Here is a 13,762-nt window from a genome sequence, read left to right as displayed (position 1 = left end):
TTTCCCGTATGGCCCAATAAGGCCCAATACTTCTCCCCGGCGAATTCCCGTAACTCTCCGGTACTCCGATAAATACCCGAATCACTCGGAACCTTTCCAAACTCCGAATATAGTCGTCCAATATATCGATCTTTACGTCTCGACCATTTCGAGACTCCTCGTCATGTCCCCGATCTCATCTGGGACTCCGAACTCCTTCGGTACATCAAAACTCATAAACTCATAATATAACTGTCATCAAAACCTTAAGCGTGCGGACCCTACGGGTTCGAGAACTATGTAGACATGACCTAGAACTATTCTTGGTCAATAACCAATAGCGGAACCTAGATGCCCATATTGGCTCCTACATATTCTACGAAGATCTTTATCGGTCAAACCGCATAACAACATACTTTGTTCCCTTTGTCATCGGTATGTTACTTGCCCGAGATTCGATCGTCGGTATCCAATACCTAGTTCAATCTCGTTACCGGAAAGTCTCTTTACTCATTCCGTAATGCATCATCCCGTAACCAACTCATTTGGTCACATTGCTTGCAAGGCTTATAATGATGTGCATTACCGAGAGCGCCCAGAGATACCTCTCCGACAATCTGAGTGACAAAACCTAATCTTGAAATACGCCAACTCAACATGTACCTTCGGAGAGACCTGTAGTACTCCTTTATAATCACCCAGTTACGTTGTGCCGTTTGGTAGTACCCAAAGTGTTCCTCCGGTAAACGGGAGTTGCATAATTCTCATAGTTACAGGAACATGTATAAGTCATGAAGAAAGCAATAGCAACATACTAAACGATCAAGTGCTAAGCTAACGGAATGGGTCAAGTAAATCACATCATTCTCCTAATGATGTGATCCCGTTAATCAAATGACAACTCTTTTGTCCATGGTTAGGAAACATAACCATCTTTGATAAACAAGCTAGTCAAGTAGAGGCATACTAGTGACACTATGTTTGTCTATGTATTCACACATGTATTATGTTTCCGGTTAATACAATTCTAGCATGAATAATAAACATTTATCATGATATAAGGAAATAAATAATAACTTTATTATTGCCTCTAGGGCATATTTTCTTCAGTAAGGTACACATCAATTACATGTATATCAAATATACCTTTAGTGTTGCCGGCCTTCTTATCTGCTAAGTATTTGGGGCAGTTCCGCTTCCAGTGACCCTTCCCCTTGCAGTAAAAGCACTCAGTTTCAGGCTTGGGTCCATTCTTTGACTTCTTCCCGGCAACTGGCTTACCGGGCGCGGCAACATCTTTACCGTCCTTCTTGAAGTTCTTCTTACCCTTGCCCTTCTTGAACTTAGTGGTCTTATTGACCATCAACACTTGATGTTCTTTCTTGATTTCAACCTCTGCTGACTTTAGCATTGAAAATACTTCAGGAATGGTCTTCACCATCCCCTGCATATTATAGTTCATCACAAAGCTCTTGTAGCTTGGTGGGAGCGACTGAAGGATTCTGTTAATGACCGCCTCATCCGGGAGGTTAATGTCCAGCTGGGACAAACGGTTGTGCAACCCAGACATTTTGAGTATATGCTCACTGACAGAACTATTTTCCTCCATCTTACAACTATAGAACTTGTCGGAGACTTCATATCTCTCTACCCGGGCATGAGCTTGGAAAACTAGTTTCAGCTCCTCGAACATCTCATATGCTCTGTGTTGCTCAAAACGCTTTTGGAGCCCCGGTTCTAAGCTGTAAAGCATGCCGCACTGAACGAGGGAGTAATCATCAGCACGAGACTGCCAAGCATTCATAATGTCTTGGTTCTCTGGGACGGGAGCGTCACCTAGCGGTCCTTCTAGGACATATTGTTTCCTGGCAGCTATGAGGATGATCCTCAGGTTCCGGACCCAGTCCGTATAGTTGCTGCCATCATCTTTCAACTTGGTTTTCTCTAGGAACGCGTTGAAGTTCATGTTGACATGAGCGGCGGCCATTTGATCTACAAGACATATTTGCAAAGGTTTTAGACTAAGTTCATGATAATTAAGTTCATCTTATCAAATTATAATGAACTCCCACTCAGATTAGACATCCCTCTAGTCATCTAAGTGTTACACGATCCGAGTCGACTAGGCCGTGTCCGATCATCACGTGAGACGGACTAGTCATCGTCGGTGAACATCTCCATGTTGATCGTATCTTCCATACGACTCGTGTTCGACCTTTCGGTCTCTGTGTTCCGAGGCCATGTTTGTACATGCTAGGCTCGTCAAGTTAACCCTAAGTGTTCTGCATGTGTAAATCTGTCTTACACCCGTTGTATGTGAACGTAAGGATCTATCACACCCGATCATCACGTGGTGCTTCGAAACAACGAACTTTAGCAACGGTGCACAATTAGGGGGAACACTTTCTTGAAATTATTATAAGGGATCATCTTATTTACTACCGCCATTCTAAGTAAACAAGATGCATAAAACATAATAAACATCACATGCAATTATATATAGTAGTGACATGATATGGCCAATATCATATAGCTCCTTCGATCTCCATCTTCGGGGATCCATGATCATCTTCGTCACCGGCATGACACCATGATCTCCATCATCATGATCTCCATCATTGTGTCTTCATGAAGTTGTCACGCCAACGACTACTTCTACTTCTATGGCTAACACATTTAGCAATAAAGTAAAGTAATTTACATGGCATTCTTCAATGACACGCAGGTCATACAAAAAATAAAGACAACTCCTATGGCTCCTGCCGGTTGTCATACTCATCGACATGCAAGTCGTGATTCCTATTACAAGAACATGATCTCATACATCATAATATGTCATTCATCATTCATCACAACTTCTGGCCATATCACATCACATAACAATTACTGCAAAAACAAGTTAGACGTCCTCTAATTGTTGTTGCATCTTTTACGTGACTGCAATTGGGTTCTAGCAAGAACGTTTTCTCACCTACGAATAACCACAACGTGATTTTGTCAACTTCTATTTACCCTTCATAAGGACCCTTTTCATCGAATCCGCTCCAACTAAAGTGGGAGAGACAGACACCCGCCAGCCACCTTATGCAAATAGTGCATGTCAGTCGGTGGAACCGGTCTCACGTAAGCGTACGTGTAAGGTTGGTCCGGGCCGCTTCATCCCACAATACCGCTGAAGCAAGATAAGACTAGTAGCGGCAAGCAAGTTGACAAGATCTACGCCCACAACAAAATTATGTTCCACTCGTGCAATAGAGAACTACGCATAGACCTAGCTCATGATGCCACTGTTGGAGAACGTTGCAGAAAATTAAATTTTTCCTATGGTTTCACCAAGATCCATCTATGAGTTCATCTAAGCAACGAGTCATGAGAGAGAGATTGCATCTACATACCACTTGTAGATCGCGTACGGAAGCGTTCGAGGGAACGGTGATGATGGAGTCGTACTCGTCGTGATTCAGATCACCGATGGCCAAGTGCTGAACGGACAGCACCTCCGTGTTCAACACACGTACGGTACGGACGACGTCTCCTCCTTCTTGATCCAGCAAGGGAGAAGGAGAGGTTGAGGAAGAAGGCTCCAACAGCAGCACGACGGCGTGATGATGGTGGAGAGGCAGTACTCCGACAGGGCTTCGCCAAGCACTCAACGGAGGAGGAGAGGTGTTGGGGAGGGGAGGGGCTGCGCCTTGGATTGTGTGTTGCAGCCCTCCCCTCACCCCTCTATTTATAGGGGAAGGGGCAAGGGGGGCCGGCCCCCTCTAGATGAGATCTAGAGGGGGGGCGGCGGCCAAGGAGGGGGCTTGCCCCCCAAGCAAGGGGGGTGCGCCCCCCTTAGGGTTCCCCCAACCCTAGGCGCATGGGCCCAAGGGGGGGGGGCGCCCAGCCCTCCAGGGGCTGGTGCCCTACCCCACGCGGCCCATGTGGCCCACCAAGAGAGGTGGCCCCTCCCGGTGGACCCCCGGAACCCTTCCGGTGGCCCCGGTACAATACCGATATGCCCCCGAAACTTTCCGGTGTCCGCATGACAACTTCCCATATATAAATCTTTACCTCCGGACCCTTCCGTAACTCCTCGTGACGTCCGGGATCTCATCCGGGACTCCGAACAACATTCGGTAATCACATACAAGTCTTCCTAATAACTCAAGCGTCACCGAACCTTAAGTGTGTAGACCCTACGGGTTCGGGAGACACGCAGACATGACCGAGACGGCTCTTCGGTCAATAACCAACAGCGGGATCTGGATACCCATGTTGGCTCCCACATGCTCCTCGATGATGTCATTGGATGAACCACGATGTCGAGGATTCAAGCAACCCCGTATACTATTCCCTTTGTCAGACGGTACATTACATGCCCGAGACTCGATCGTCGGTATCCCAATACCTCGTTCAGTCTCGTTACCAGCAAGTCACTTTACTCGTACCGTAATGCATGATCCCATGACCAAACACTTGGTCACTTTGAGCTCATTATGAAGATGCATTACCGAGTGGGCCCAGAGATACCTCTCCGTCATACGGAGTGACAAATCCCAGTCTCGATCCGTGTCAACCCAACAGACACTTTCGGAGATACCTGTAGTGCACCTTTATAGTCACCCAGTTACGTTGTGACGTTTGGTACACCCAAAGCACTCCTACGGTATCCGGGAGTTACACGATCTCATGGTCTAAGGAAGAGATACTTGACATTGGAAAAGCTCAAGCAAAAGAACTACACGATCTTGTGCTATGCTTAGGATTGGGTCTTGTCCATCACGTCATTCTCCTAATGACGTGATCCCGTTGTCAATGACATCTAATGTCCATAGTCAGGAAACCATGACTATCTGTTGACCAACGAGCTAGTCAACTAGAGGCTTACTAGGGACGTATTGTGGTCTATGTATTCACACGTGTATTACGATTTCCGGATAATACAATTATAGCATGAATAGAAGACAATTATCATGAACAAGAAAATATAATAATAATCCATTTATTATTGCCTCTAGGGCATATTTCCAACAGGTTCCGCCTCGTGGCAGCGGAGTTTCGTCCCGTAAGCTTGCCTATGATTTTTTCCAGGGTAAAAGTGATGATATAGCAGAAGATGGATGCCGGAGGCCCACCAGGGGGCCCAGGAGATAGGAGGGCACGCCCTATAGGGGGGGGCCTGTTTCCTGGACAGGGTGTGGGCCCCCTGGCCTATTTCTTTCGCTCAGAAATTCTTATTAATTCCAAAAGGTTGTTTCGTGGAGTTTCAGGACTTTTGGAGCTGTGCAGAATAGGTTTCCAATGTTTGCTCCCTTTCCAGCCAGAATTCCAGCTGCCGGCATTCCCCCTCTTCATGGTAAACCTTGTAAAATAAGAGATAATAGCCATAAGTATTGAGATATAATGTGTAATAACAGCCCATAATGCAATAAATATTGATATGAAAGCATGATGCAAAATGGACATATCACCGACCGAGAAACCCACTCGGCGTCGCGCATTGACGCACCGGACACCTGACCTCACTGGAATCCGCTATTTAAAGGCGGCCACACCCAGCTAACTCCACGCCCAAACACAAGTCTCTCCACATCCTCCTCCCTTGCACCACATCTGCCATGACTGCAGGCGGCAACACTCTCTGGGAGAGCCTTTCGATAGAGATGAAGCACGAGGTGGTCGCCCTTGCCACCGCCTGGCAGAGCCACCGTGCCAGGTGGATCGAGGCCGACATGCCGGCTAGCTCGCCTGAGGTCTCCGACGACAAGGATGACCCCACGATGGAGACGGGCTCCAACGACACTGCACCAGAGCCTGCTCCTGTGCATGCCGGCTTCACCATGGAGTAGGCATAGACACACTTCAACACTGCCATGGCGGAGGAGCAGCCTGCACCGCCGCCTATGTCCATGTTCCAGCAGGCGCACAGGAGGAACAACGGTACAACATGTTCCTCCTCGAATAGAACCGACTGACAGAGGGCCAAATCAACGCGAGCGCGCGAGCGAGGAGGCTGTGGCGGCCTTGGCCGCGACGAACCTCAACTTTATCGTGGAGTAGTGTGCGATCTACGAGGCCGTCCGCGCTCATGCCGCTGCTTGCCAGGAATAGACCGCCGCGAAGGCGCAACAGCAGGCGATTTGCGAACGTGAACAACGCTAGTTGCGCGTCCTACACGCCGCCGATGAACTTTCGGGCGGCTCGGTAGGACAAGGAGAGCGCCGGCACCTCCATTAACATCGTGGACCCCACGTCCACCGGCAACGGACAAGGCGCGAACTCCTTCGTGGATGAGTAGGGCATAGGAGGCGGCAGAGCCTTGTGTCCCATGTGGGCTGGTTCGTCTCTCATGTTCTACTCTTCCTTACCGGTGGCCCACTTTCACTACATCGGTCTTATCACCGGTGCTCATGGAGATGGCGGATGGAGGACGTGGTCTCAGGAAGGGAACAACAAGGGCTTGGACGCAGGACGCCGCCGTAGGATAGGCTTAGGGTCCGAACGGTTTTTTTGTTCGAAATGTAATGAAAATCCGCCGTGTTTGCATGAATGTCATCCGATTTATACGAAATCAGCCGTTTTTGCATGTGTTTTGTCTGGTTAGTTCAAATAGTTGTTGAAATGTATGCGGACAGTGTTGGATGGCGGTCTCCGGCATCAATGTGCGCGGACGAATGCCATAGCAAATTTGCAGGTCAGCGTTGAAGATGCCCTTAAGACTCAAAATGGACGAAAGTCTTATAAAAGACATTCAATTTAGATTCGGTGTTAAATAAGAAAGAAAAACAAATTCAGTGTCAACTAAGGCAAAAAATATTAATTCAGTGTTAATTCTCTCATTTGAATTTTGATTTATTATTGGAACATAATAAAATTCTAAAATGTTTACACAATACCGAGTTACAATCCACACCGCACCGCCACCATCGCTCGCCCCGTCATTGACTTGTGGGCTCTAGATTATTAGTTAAGCTTTTTCTAATGAAAAATAGAAAAAAAATATATAATTCATAGAAAGATGTTTACAGGAAATGAGAAAAATGACCATCAACACTTTTCATACTAGATTATATGGTCATCTTTTACGGGATTTTTTTTAGGAAAACTATCAAACTTTATTTTTGACAAGCAATATCATGATGTATTTATAATAGCGAATTGTACATGGTAGTTGGGTAGACGGGTATGGGCATTGCCTTCCCGTACCCGTACCTGCCTTACCTATTGGATACATTCTTTTTCATTTACAAACCCATAAGTATTTAATTTTTCTAAACCCTTATCCTAATAGGGTTTTTACCCGCCAGGTTTACAGGTAACGGGTACTTATTGCCTTGTTAAAATTGGAAGAGATACATGAGCTGGCTACGGTGAATACAAAACAAAGCCTAAAAGAACAATTATCTTCGAAACTATCGAAGTTGCTCAGACGACCACAGCGGATGAGCGGAAGGGCCAAGAGAGACCAGGGCACGGCTTGAGACTTTTCGATCAGCAGGGCGCTGGCTAGCCGCGTCCATAAATAAATAAATTAATAAAAGTAAAACTCGTAGTCGTCGCCGCCTCTCTCGCCGTCGACGACTCACCGCGGCGGCGTCGGTGGCGTCCGGACACCTCGTCCCCGGCCCACCATGCGGGAGCCCACCAAACCCCTCTCCCCCCGCCCAAGCCGCGGCCGCTGCCGCCTCTGCGGCCTCTGCCTCGGCTCCGCCCTCCTCGCCATCGTCGTCTCCACCCTCGTCCACCTCCTCTCCCCGCCACCTCAGCCTGCGCCCTCCCCGCGCTTCTCCGTCATCATAGACGGCGGCAGCACCGGTACCCGGGCCCACGTGTTCTCCTTGGGGCCCGACGGCCGGCCGGATCTGGCGCGCTCCGCCGTGATGCGCGTCTCCCCGGGGCTCTCCTCTTTCGCTGCGGACACGGCGCGCGCGGGGGAGTCGCTGCGGCCGCTGTTGGAATTTGCCAAGGAGAAGGTAGGGGGCGAGGGGGCCGCCGCAGCAACAGAAGTGCGGCTGATGGCAACCGCTGGCCTGCGGCTACTCGAGGAGGGCGTCCGGGAGGCGATACTGGTGTCCTGCAGGAACGCCCTCAGGGCCTCCGGGTTCCGGTTCGAGGACTCCTGGGCCAAGGTGATCCCAGGTACCGCCAATTTCTTCACCACCTTACTAAAGAAAGTAAATTGTTGCATGTCTATTATCGTTGGCCTTTAACTTCTTAAAGCAACCAAGTAAGCCTCCGGCAACATTATCATTTCTTCCTGGTTGTTACTGCCAGCATGATCATTTCTTCCCCAAGAAATGAATTTGCTCTCTCTGTCCCCCCATTTTCCCCTCCATATGACCAAAGTGATCATGTGTCAAACCCCTAAAAAAATTCTGCCATGGATTATTGGAGGGGCCTAAGATAACATCAACAAACTGAGCAAATCATGGGGCATGGAAAACATTGATTGACTGATACACATAATGTTGGGCGGTATGGAACTGACTGACTGTGAATTAGTTTTTTGTAGGTGAGGGTGAGGTTCTGATGAAGGCATCTATGGAACATTGATCTTACTGCGAATTAAATTTTTTATGGAACATTGATCTAGATGGTTACTGTGTCATTAGCTGAAATATGTCTGAGTTGTTTTTTTTTACTTTGGCTGGTATGCTTCTTATATAGGTTCTGATGAAGGCATCTATGCTTGGATTGCGGCAAACTATGCTCTGGGCACACTTGGAGGGGATCCTCACAAAACAATTGGAATAATTGAACTCGGGGGTGCTTCAGCTCAGGTTCTCTCATGAAAACATACACGGTCTGCTCTCATGTGTTGATTCTGTTTTGTTTAACCATGATGCATGCTAATAAGATCATAGTGTAGTCGTGCCTAATTCAATGTATATACACATGATGGGTTATTGTTCTGTTGTATTGCAAGAAATTGCAGTTTCCTGCTAATGTAACTGCTGCTATTTGTTTCAGTTGACGTTTGTTTCCGACGAAGTACTTCCTCTGGAACTATCAACTAATTTTACTTTTGGGGAAACAACATACACTCTCTATAGCAACAGCTTTCTAAACTTTGGACAAGTGAGTTATTTGATATATCGAATCCTTTTTTCATGGTTCTTGTCAGAGATTGAATAGTTCCCAGGGATCTAAATGTCACCCGTATAACAGTATGACTATGAGATTAGTGTGAATAGCAACCAAATACATTCCGTTGCATGGTTCTTGTCAGAGATTGAATAGTTCCAAGGGATCTAAATGTCACCCATATAGCAGTGTGACTATGAGATTTGTGTGAATAGCAACCAAACACATTCCGTTAAGCTATAATTTGTTTCACTAAGAGAGCTATAATTATTGGTACTGATTGCTACCAGTTCATTGGACGAGGCATTTCATATCTTGAGCACTGTTAAATGCTCCCAAACATCAAATTGCGGCCCGTGGATGCATTGAATATGCTATTTCAAAAACATTGATTGAAGCAAATTGTTATTGAGCTTGAAGTTTCAAAAGGTAGTTTTGAGCAAGTTTCCCGAAGTTTTAAATTTTCAAAAGAATGTTTATGCAGTCTGGCAATGTTTTAGAAGAAACATCTACTCCCTCCGTTCCTAAATATAAGTCTTTTTAGAGATTTCACTATAGACTACATACGGAGCAAAATGAGTGAATCTACACTCTAAAATATGTCTATATACATCCGTATGTAGTTTGTAGTTGAATCTCTAAAAAGACTTATATTTAGGAACGGAGGGAGTATAACAGTATGTGCCTGTCCATTTGGTGAGATATAAACAGATTGGTAGCTGCATGGTTTCCATGCATTGTGGTTTAATGTGTTATTTGCACCTTAGTTAATTGACCTGTCAAGGGCCTCGGTGCCCAAGACAGCAGGACCTCGACTACGTAGTTCGTAGTCGCGGTAGATAGGAGCGCTAGGGTTTTTGCCTGGCTGCTCTATGATGCGGGAGGGGAAGATAGAAGGAAATAACTTTATTGCTTATCCCTAAAGGGTGCTAACTATCTGATATATAAAGGCCCCATGGGCTAATAACAAACTAGAAACCTATACGAAATAAACTAGTCTAGGAACTAATGTGCCCGGATCAGGACTCCTGTCCAGCCTGCGCCTTGCCTGATGCGGCCGTCGGCTGCTCCTGGCCGCGCGGCCCACGTCTGTAAGACGTGCCCCACATGACATCTCTCCCCCCCTCGACGAGCAGCTCGTCCTCGAGCTGAAAAGCGGGGTAGCGCTCGACGAAACTGTCAAGATCCTCCCATGTAGCTGACGAAGCTGCTTCACCCTTCCAGTGGACGAGTAGCTGGCGAACGCCGCGTGCTAGGCGCGCACGAGTCACGCGCTCTGGTTCTGGAACAGCCGCCCCGTTGTGGATCGAAGGCAATCCCGGCGGTGTAGTTGGAGGAATGCCGAAGAACTTCTTGAGGAGGCCCACGTGGAACACGTCATGGAGGCGCGAGCGTGCCGGAAGCTCAAGACGGTATGCCACGTCGTTGATCACTTCTGAAATGCGGTACGGCCCATAGAATCGTGGCTTGAGCTTGCCCCTGGTTGGCAAGTTGAGAGAGGACGCGGCGCGCTGTCGAAGGCGAAGCCAAACCCAATCGCCCACCTCATGCCGAATGTCCCGATGACGTCTGTCGTAGTAGGACTTATAGACCGCCTGTGCCTGTTGTAGACGATAGCGGACGTCCTCGATAAGTTCGTCGCGCTCAGCCATGCTCCTGGCCACTGCAGCCACCCGTGTGTCGCCGGGCTCGTAAGAGCGAATAGTGGGAGGGTCACGGCCATACACAAGCTTGAACGGAGTCTCTTGGGTTGCTGTCTGGTAGGCGGTGTTGTATATGTACTCAGCCCAGGGAAGCCACCGAAGCCACTGCTTGGGACGATCCCCGGTAAGACACCGTAAATACATCACAATGATCTTGTTAGCAGCCTCCGTTTGACCATCCGACTGCGGGTGAAATGCTGACGTCATGTGCAGCTTTGTCCCCGTGAGGCGCATGAGCTCTCGCCAAAAAGCGGAGGTGAAGACGGGGTCGCGGTCAGAGACCATGGACTGCGGCACGCCATGGAGACGAACAACCTCAGCGAAGAACACCTGTGCCACTGACTCTGCCGTGTATGGGTGGGCTAACGCCACAAAATGGCAATACTTGCTGAAGCGATCCACCACGGTGAGGATGACAGACTTCCCGCCTACTCGAGGAAGCGCTTCCACGAAGTCGATGCCGATGTCAGTCCACACGCCCGTGGGTACCGGCAGCGGCAGTAGCAGCCCAGCGGGGTGCAAGTGCTCGGACTTGTACCGCTGGCAAGTACCGCAAGTGCGGATGTACTCCTGCACCGTCTTGCGAAGGTTAGGTGCGTGGAAATCGCGGCGGAGACGATGCAATGTGCGCAGGACGCCTTCATGCCCATCATCGTGCACGGCACTGAGAATCTCCTGGAGTAGCGGGGATGACGGCGGAATGTAGAGGCGGCCGTTGAAAGTAACAAGGCCATCGGAGAGCGCCCAAGGCTGTTGCCGCGCACCTGCCGTGATATCCTCCCGCAGTGCGACGAGCGCCGGATCAGTGGATGTCGCTTGCCGGAGGCGATTGATGAAGTCGAAACGAGGCCCTGAGACCGCCATGATCGTCGTCTCCTCCGTGTCACGGCGGGAAAGTGCATCCGCCACCGTGTTGGTACTACCTGCCTTGTACTCCACCGTAAAGTCGAATCCCAGGAGTTTGCCAACCCAATGATGCTGCGGGATGGTGGCCAAACGCTGGTCAAGCAGAAATTTGAGGCTGTAATGATCCGTTTTTACCACAAACTGACGCCCCCATAGGTACGGCCTCCAATGGCGAATCGCGAGCACCAGGCCGATGAGTTCCCGTTCATACGCTGCCAGGGAACGGTGACGTGGCGTGGCTGGCCGGCTAAAGAAAGCCACCGGGTGGTGGTCCTGAAGAAGGACGGCCCCGAAACCGTACGTCGATGCGTCACACTCGACGATGAACGGCCGTGTAAAATCCGGTAACGCGAGGACGGGAGCCGTGGTGATTGCCGTCTTGAGGGTGGTAAAAGCTGCTGCCGCCTCCGGCGACCAAGAGAAACCATCCTTGCGAAGGAGGGCCGTCAGGGGTGCGGCAACCACGCCAAAGTCCTTGACAAACTTGCGGTAGTACCCCGCAAGGCCGAGAAAGCCCCGAACCGCGCGCGCCGAGCGTGGTTGCGGCCAGTCCGCCACTGCCTGCACCTTTTCCGGATCCATGGCCACGCCTGCAGCGGAGATGGTGTGACCCAGGTATGCGATTGATTCAACGGCGAACGCGCATTTGGAGCGCTTGACGAAGAGCCGGTGCTGGTGCAGGACCGTGAAGACGGTGCGCACATGTCGGAGATGGTCAGCCCATGTCTCGCTGAAAATGAGGATGTCGTCAAAGAAGACGAGAACAAAACGGCGCAGGTATGGCCGCAGCAGATCATTCATGAGGGCCTGGAACGTGGCCGGCGCGTTGTAGAGTCCGAACGGCATCACCAGAAACTCGTAGAGGCCGTCATGAGTACGGAAAGCTGTCTTCGGGATGTCCTCCGCACGCATCCGCACCTGGTGGTAGCCGGAACGTAAATCGAGCTTGGTGAAGAAACGAGCGTGCCGTAGCTCGTCGAGGAGTTCGTCCACCACCGGAATCGGGAACGCATTCTTGACAGTAATGGCGTTCAGGGCGCGATAATCGATGCAGAAGCGCCAGGACCCGTCGGCCTTGCGGACCAGCAGTACCGGGGACGAGAATGCGGAACAACTCGCACGGATGATACCTTGGGCGAGCATGGCGGCGCACTGACGCTCCAGCTCGTCCTTGTGCGCGGCCGGGTATCGATACGGACGGACGGCCACCGGGGCGGAACCAGGTAGCAGGGTGATGCCGTGATCGCGGCTGCGGGGCGGTGGCACGCCGGAGGGGTCGGCGAAGATGCCGTCGAACTCGGTGATGATGGCGTCCAGGAAGTCGCGGCCGCTGCATGATTTTAGGGCTGGCCCGTCCGGTCCTGCAATGCCGTGCCAGCACACCCGATGGCCCCGCCGCCAGAATGTCATGGAGAGGGCTCGGAAATCCCACAGGATCGGTCCGAGCGACGCCAGCCACTGCGTGCCCAGGACGATGTCGTAGCCGGCGAGCGGCAAGGCGAGGAAATCCTCCGCGAACTCCTCGTGGCCGATGCGGAAGGGCACGACGCAGTACGCGCCCTGGCACGGAACGCGCTCGCCGTTGGCCACCGTGACGCGCATCTTCTCTGTGGTGGGGGGCGGTAACGTAGCACGAGCGGCCGCCTCTTCGGCGATGAAGTTGTGGGTGGAGCCTGAATCGATCAGGGCGAGGAGGGAGACACCTCCGAGAGTAATCTGCATCTGCATGGTTTCACTCGTGCGCACGCCGGCGATCGCGTGGAGCGAGATTTGAGGGTCGGCCCGCGATGCATCCTCAGTGGCGGAGGCCGCGTCGTCGTCGTCGTCGTCCGGCGCTAAGTCGAGGAGAAAGATGCGCTGGCACACGCGGTTGTGGCCCCTGCCAAACTTCTCGTTACAGTTGAAGCAAAGGCCCAGGCGACGGCGTTCCTCCATCTCTGTCTGGGAGAGACGCTTGATTGGGCGTCCGTCCGGCAGATTGTGGCCCTGCTGAGGTGCGGCTGGTGGGGCCGGAGCGGGGGGCGCGAGGCGTGGTCCTGGTGTCGGCAGGATGCCCTTCTGTGGAAAACGCACCGGTGGCGCGGCGGAAAGCGCGCACTGGTCGC

The 13,762-nt window shown here is 50.7% G+C and overlaps 1 protein-coding gene across 2 annotated transcripts in view; it reads left to right on the top strand.

Annotated features, from left to right (window-relative positions):
- Positions 1 to 7,423: 7,423 nt before the first annotated feature.
- Positions 7,424 to 13,762, top strand: part of LOC123136181 (probable apyrase 6) — a 10,574-nt gene continuing 4,235 nt past the window's right edge. The window contains exons 1-3 of one of the 2 annotated variants that reach the window (XM_044555498.1): positions 7,424 to 8,103; positions 8,632 to 8,744; positions 8,935 to 9,042. In XM_044555498.1, coding sequence (XP_044411433.1) covers positions 7,596 to 8,103; positions 8,632 to 8,744; positions 8,935 to 9,042 — 729 coding nt within the window. In that variant the 5' untranslated portion in view covers positions 7,424 to 7,595. The remainder of the gene's footprint in view (positions 8,104 to 8,631; positions 8,745 to 8,934; positions 9,043 to 13,762) is intronic. The other variant, XM_044555499.1, reaches the window with a different exon arrangement.

The sequence above is a fragment of the Triticum aestivum genome, chromosome 6B (genome assembly GCF_018294505.1).
Source record: "Triticum aestivum cultivar Chinese Spring chromosome 6B, IWGSC CS RefSeq v2.1, whole genome shotgun sequence".
NCBI classification, from domain to species: domain Eukaryota; kingdom Viridiplantae; phylum Streptophyta; class Magnoliopsida; order Poales; family Poaceae; genus Triticum; species Triticum aestivum.
Note: the sequence above shows the minus strand (reverse complement) of the source record. Positions and strands in the feature narration are given on the sequence as shown.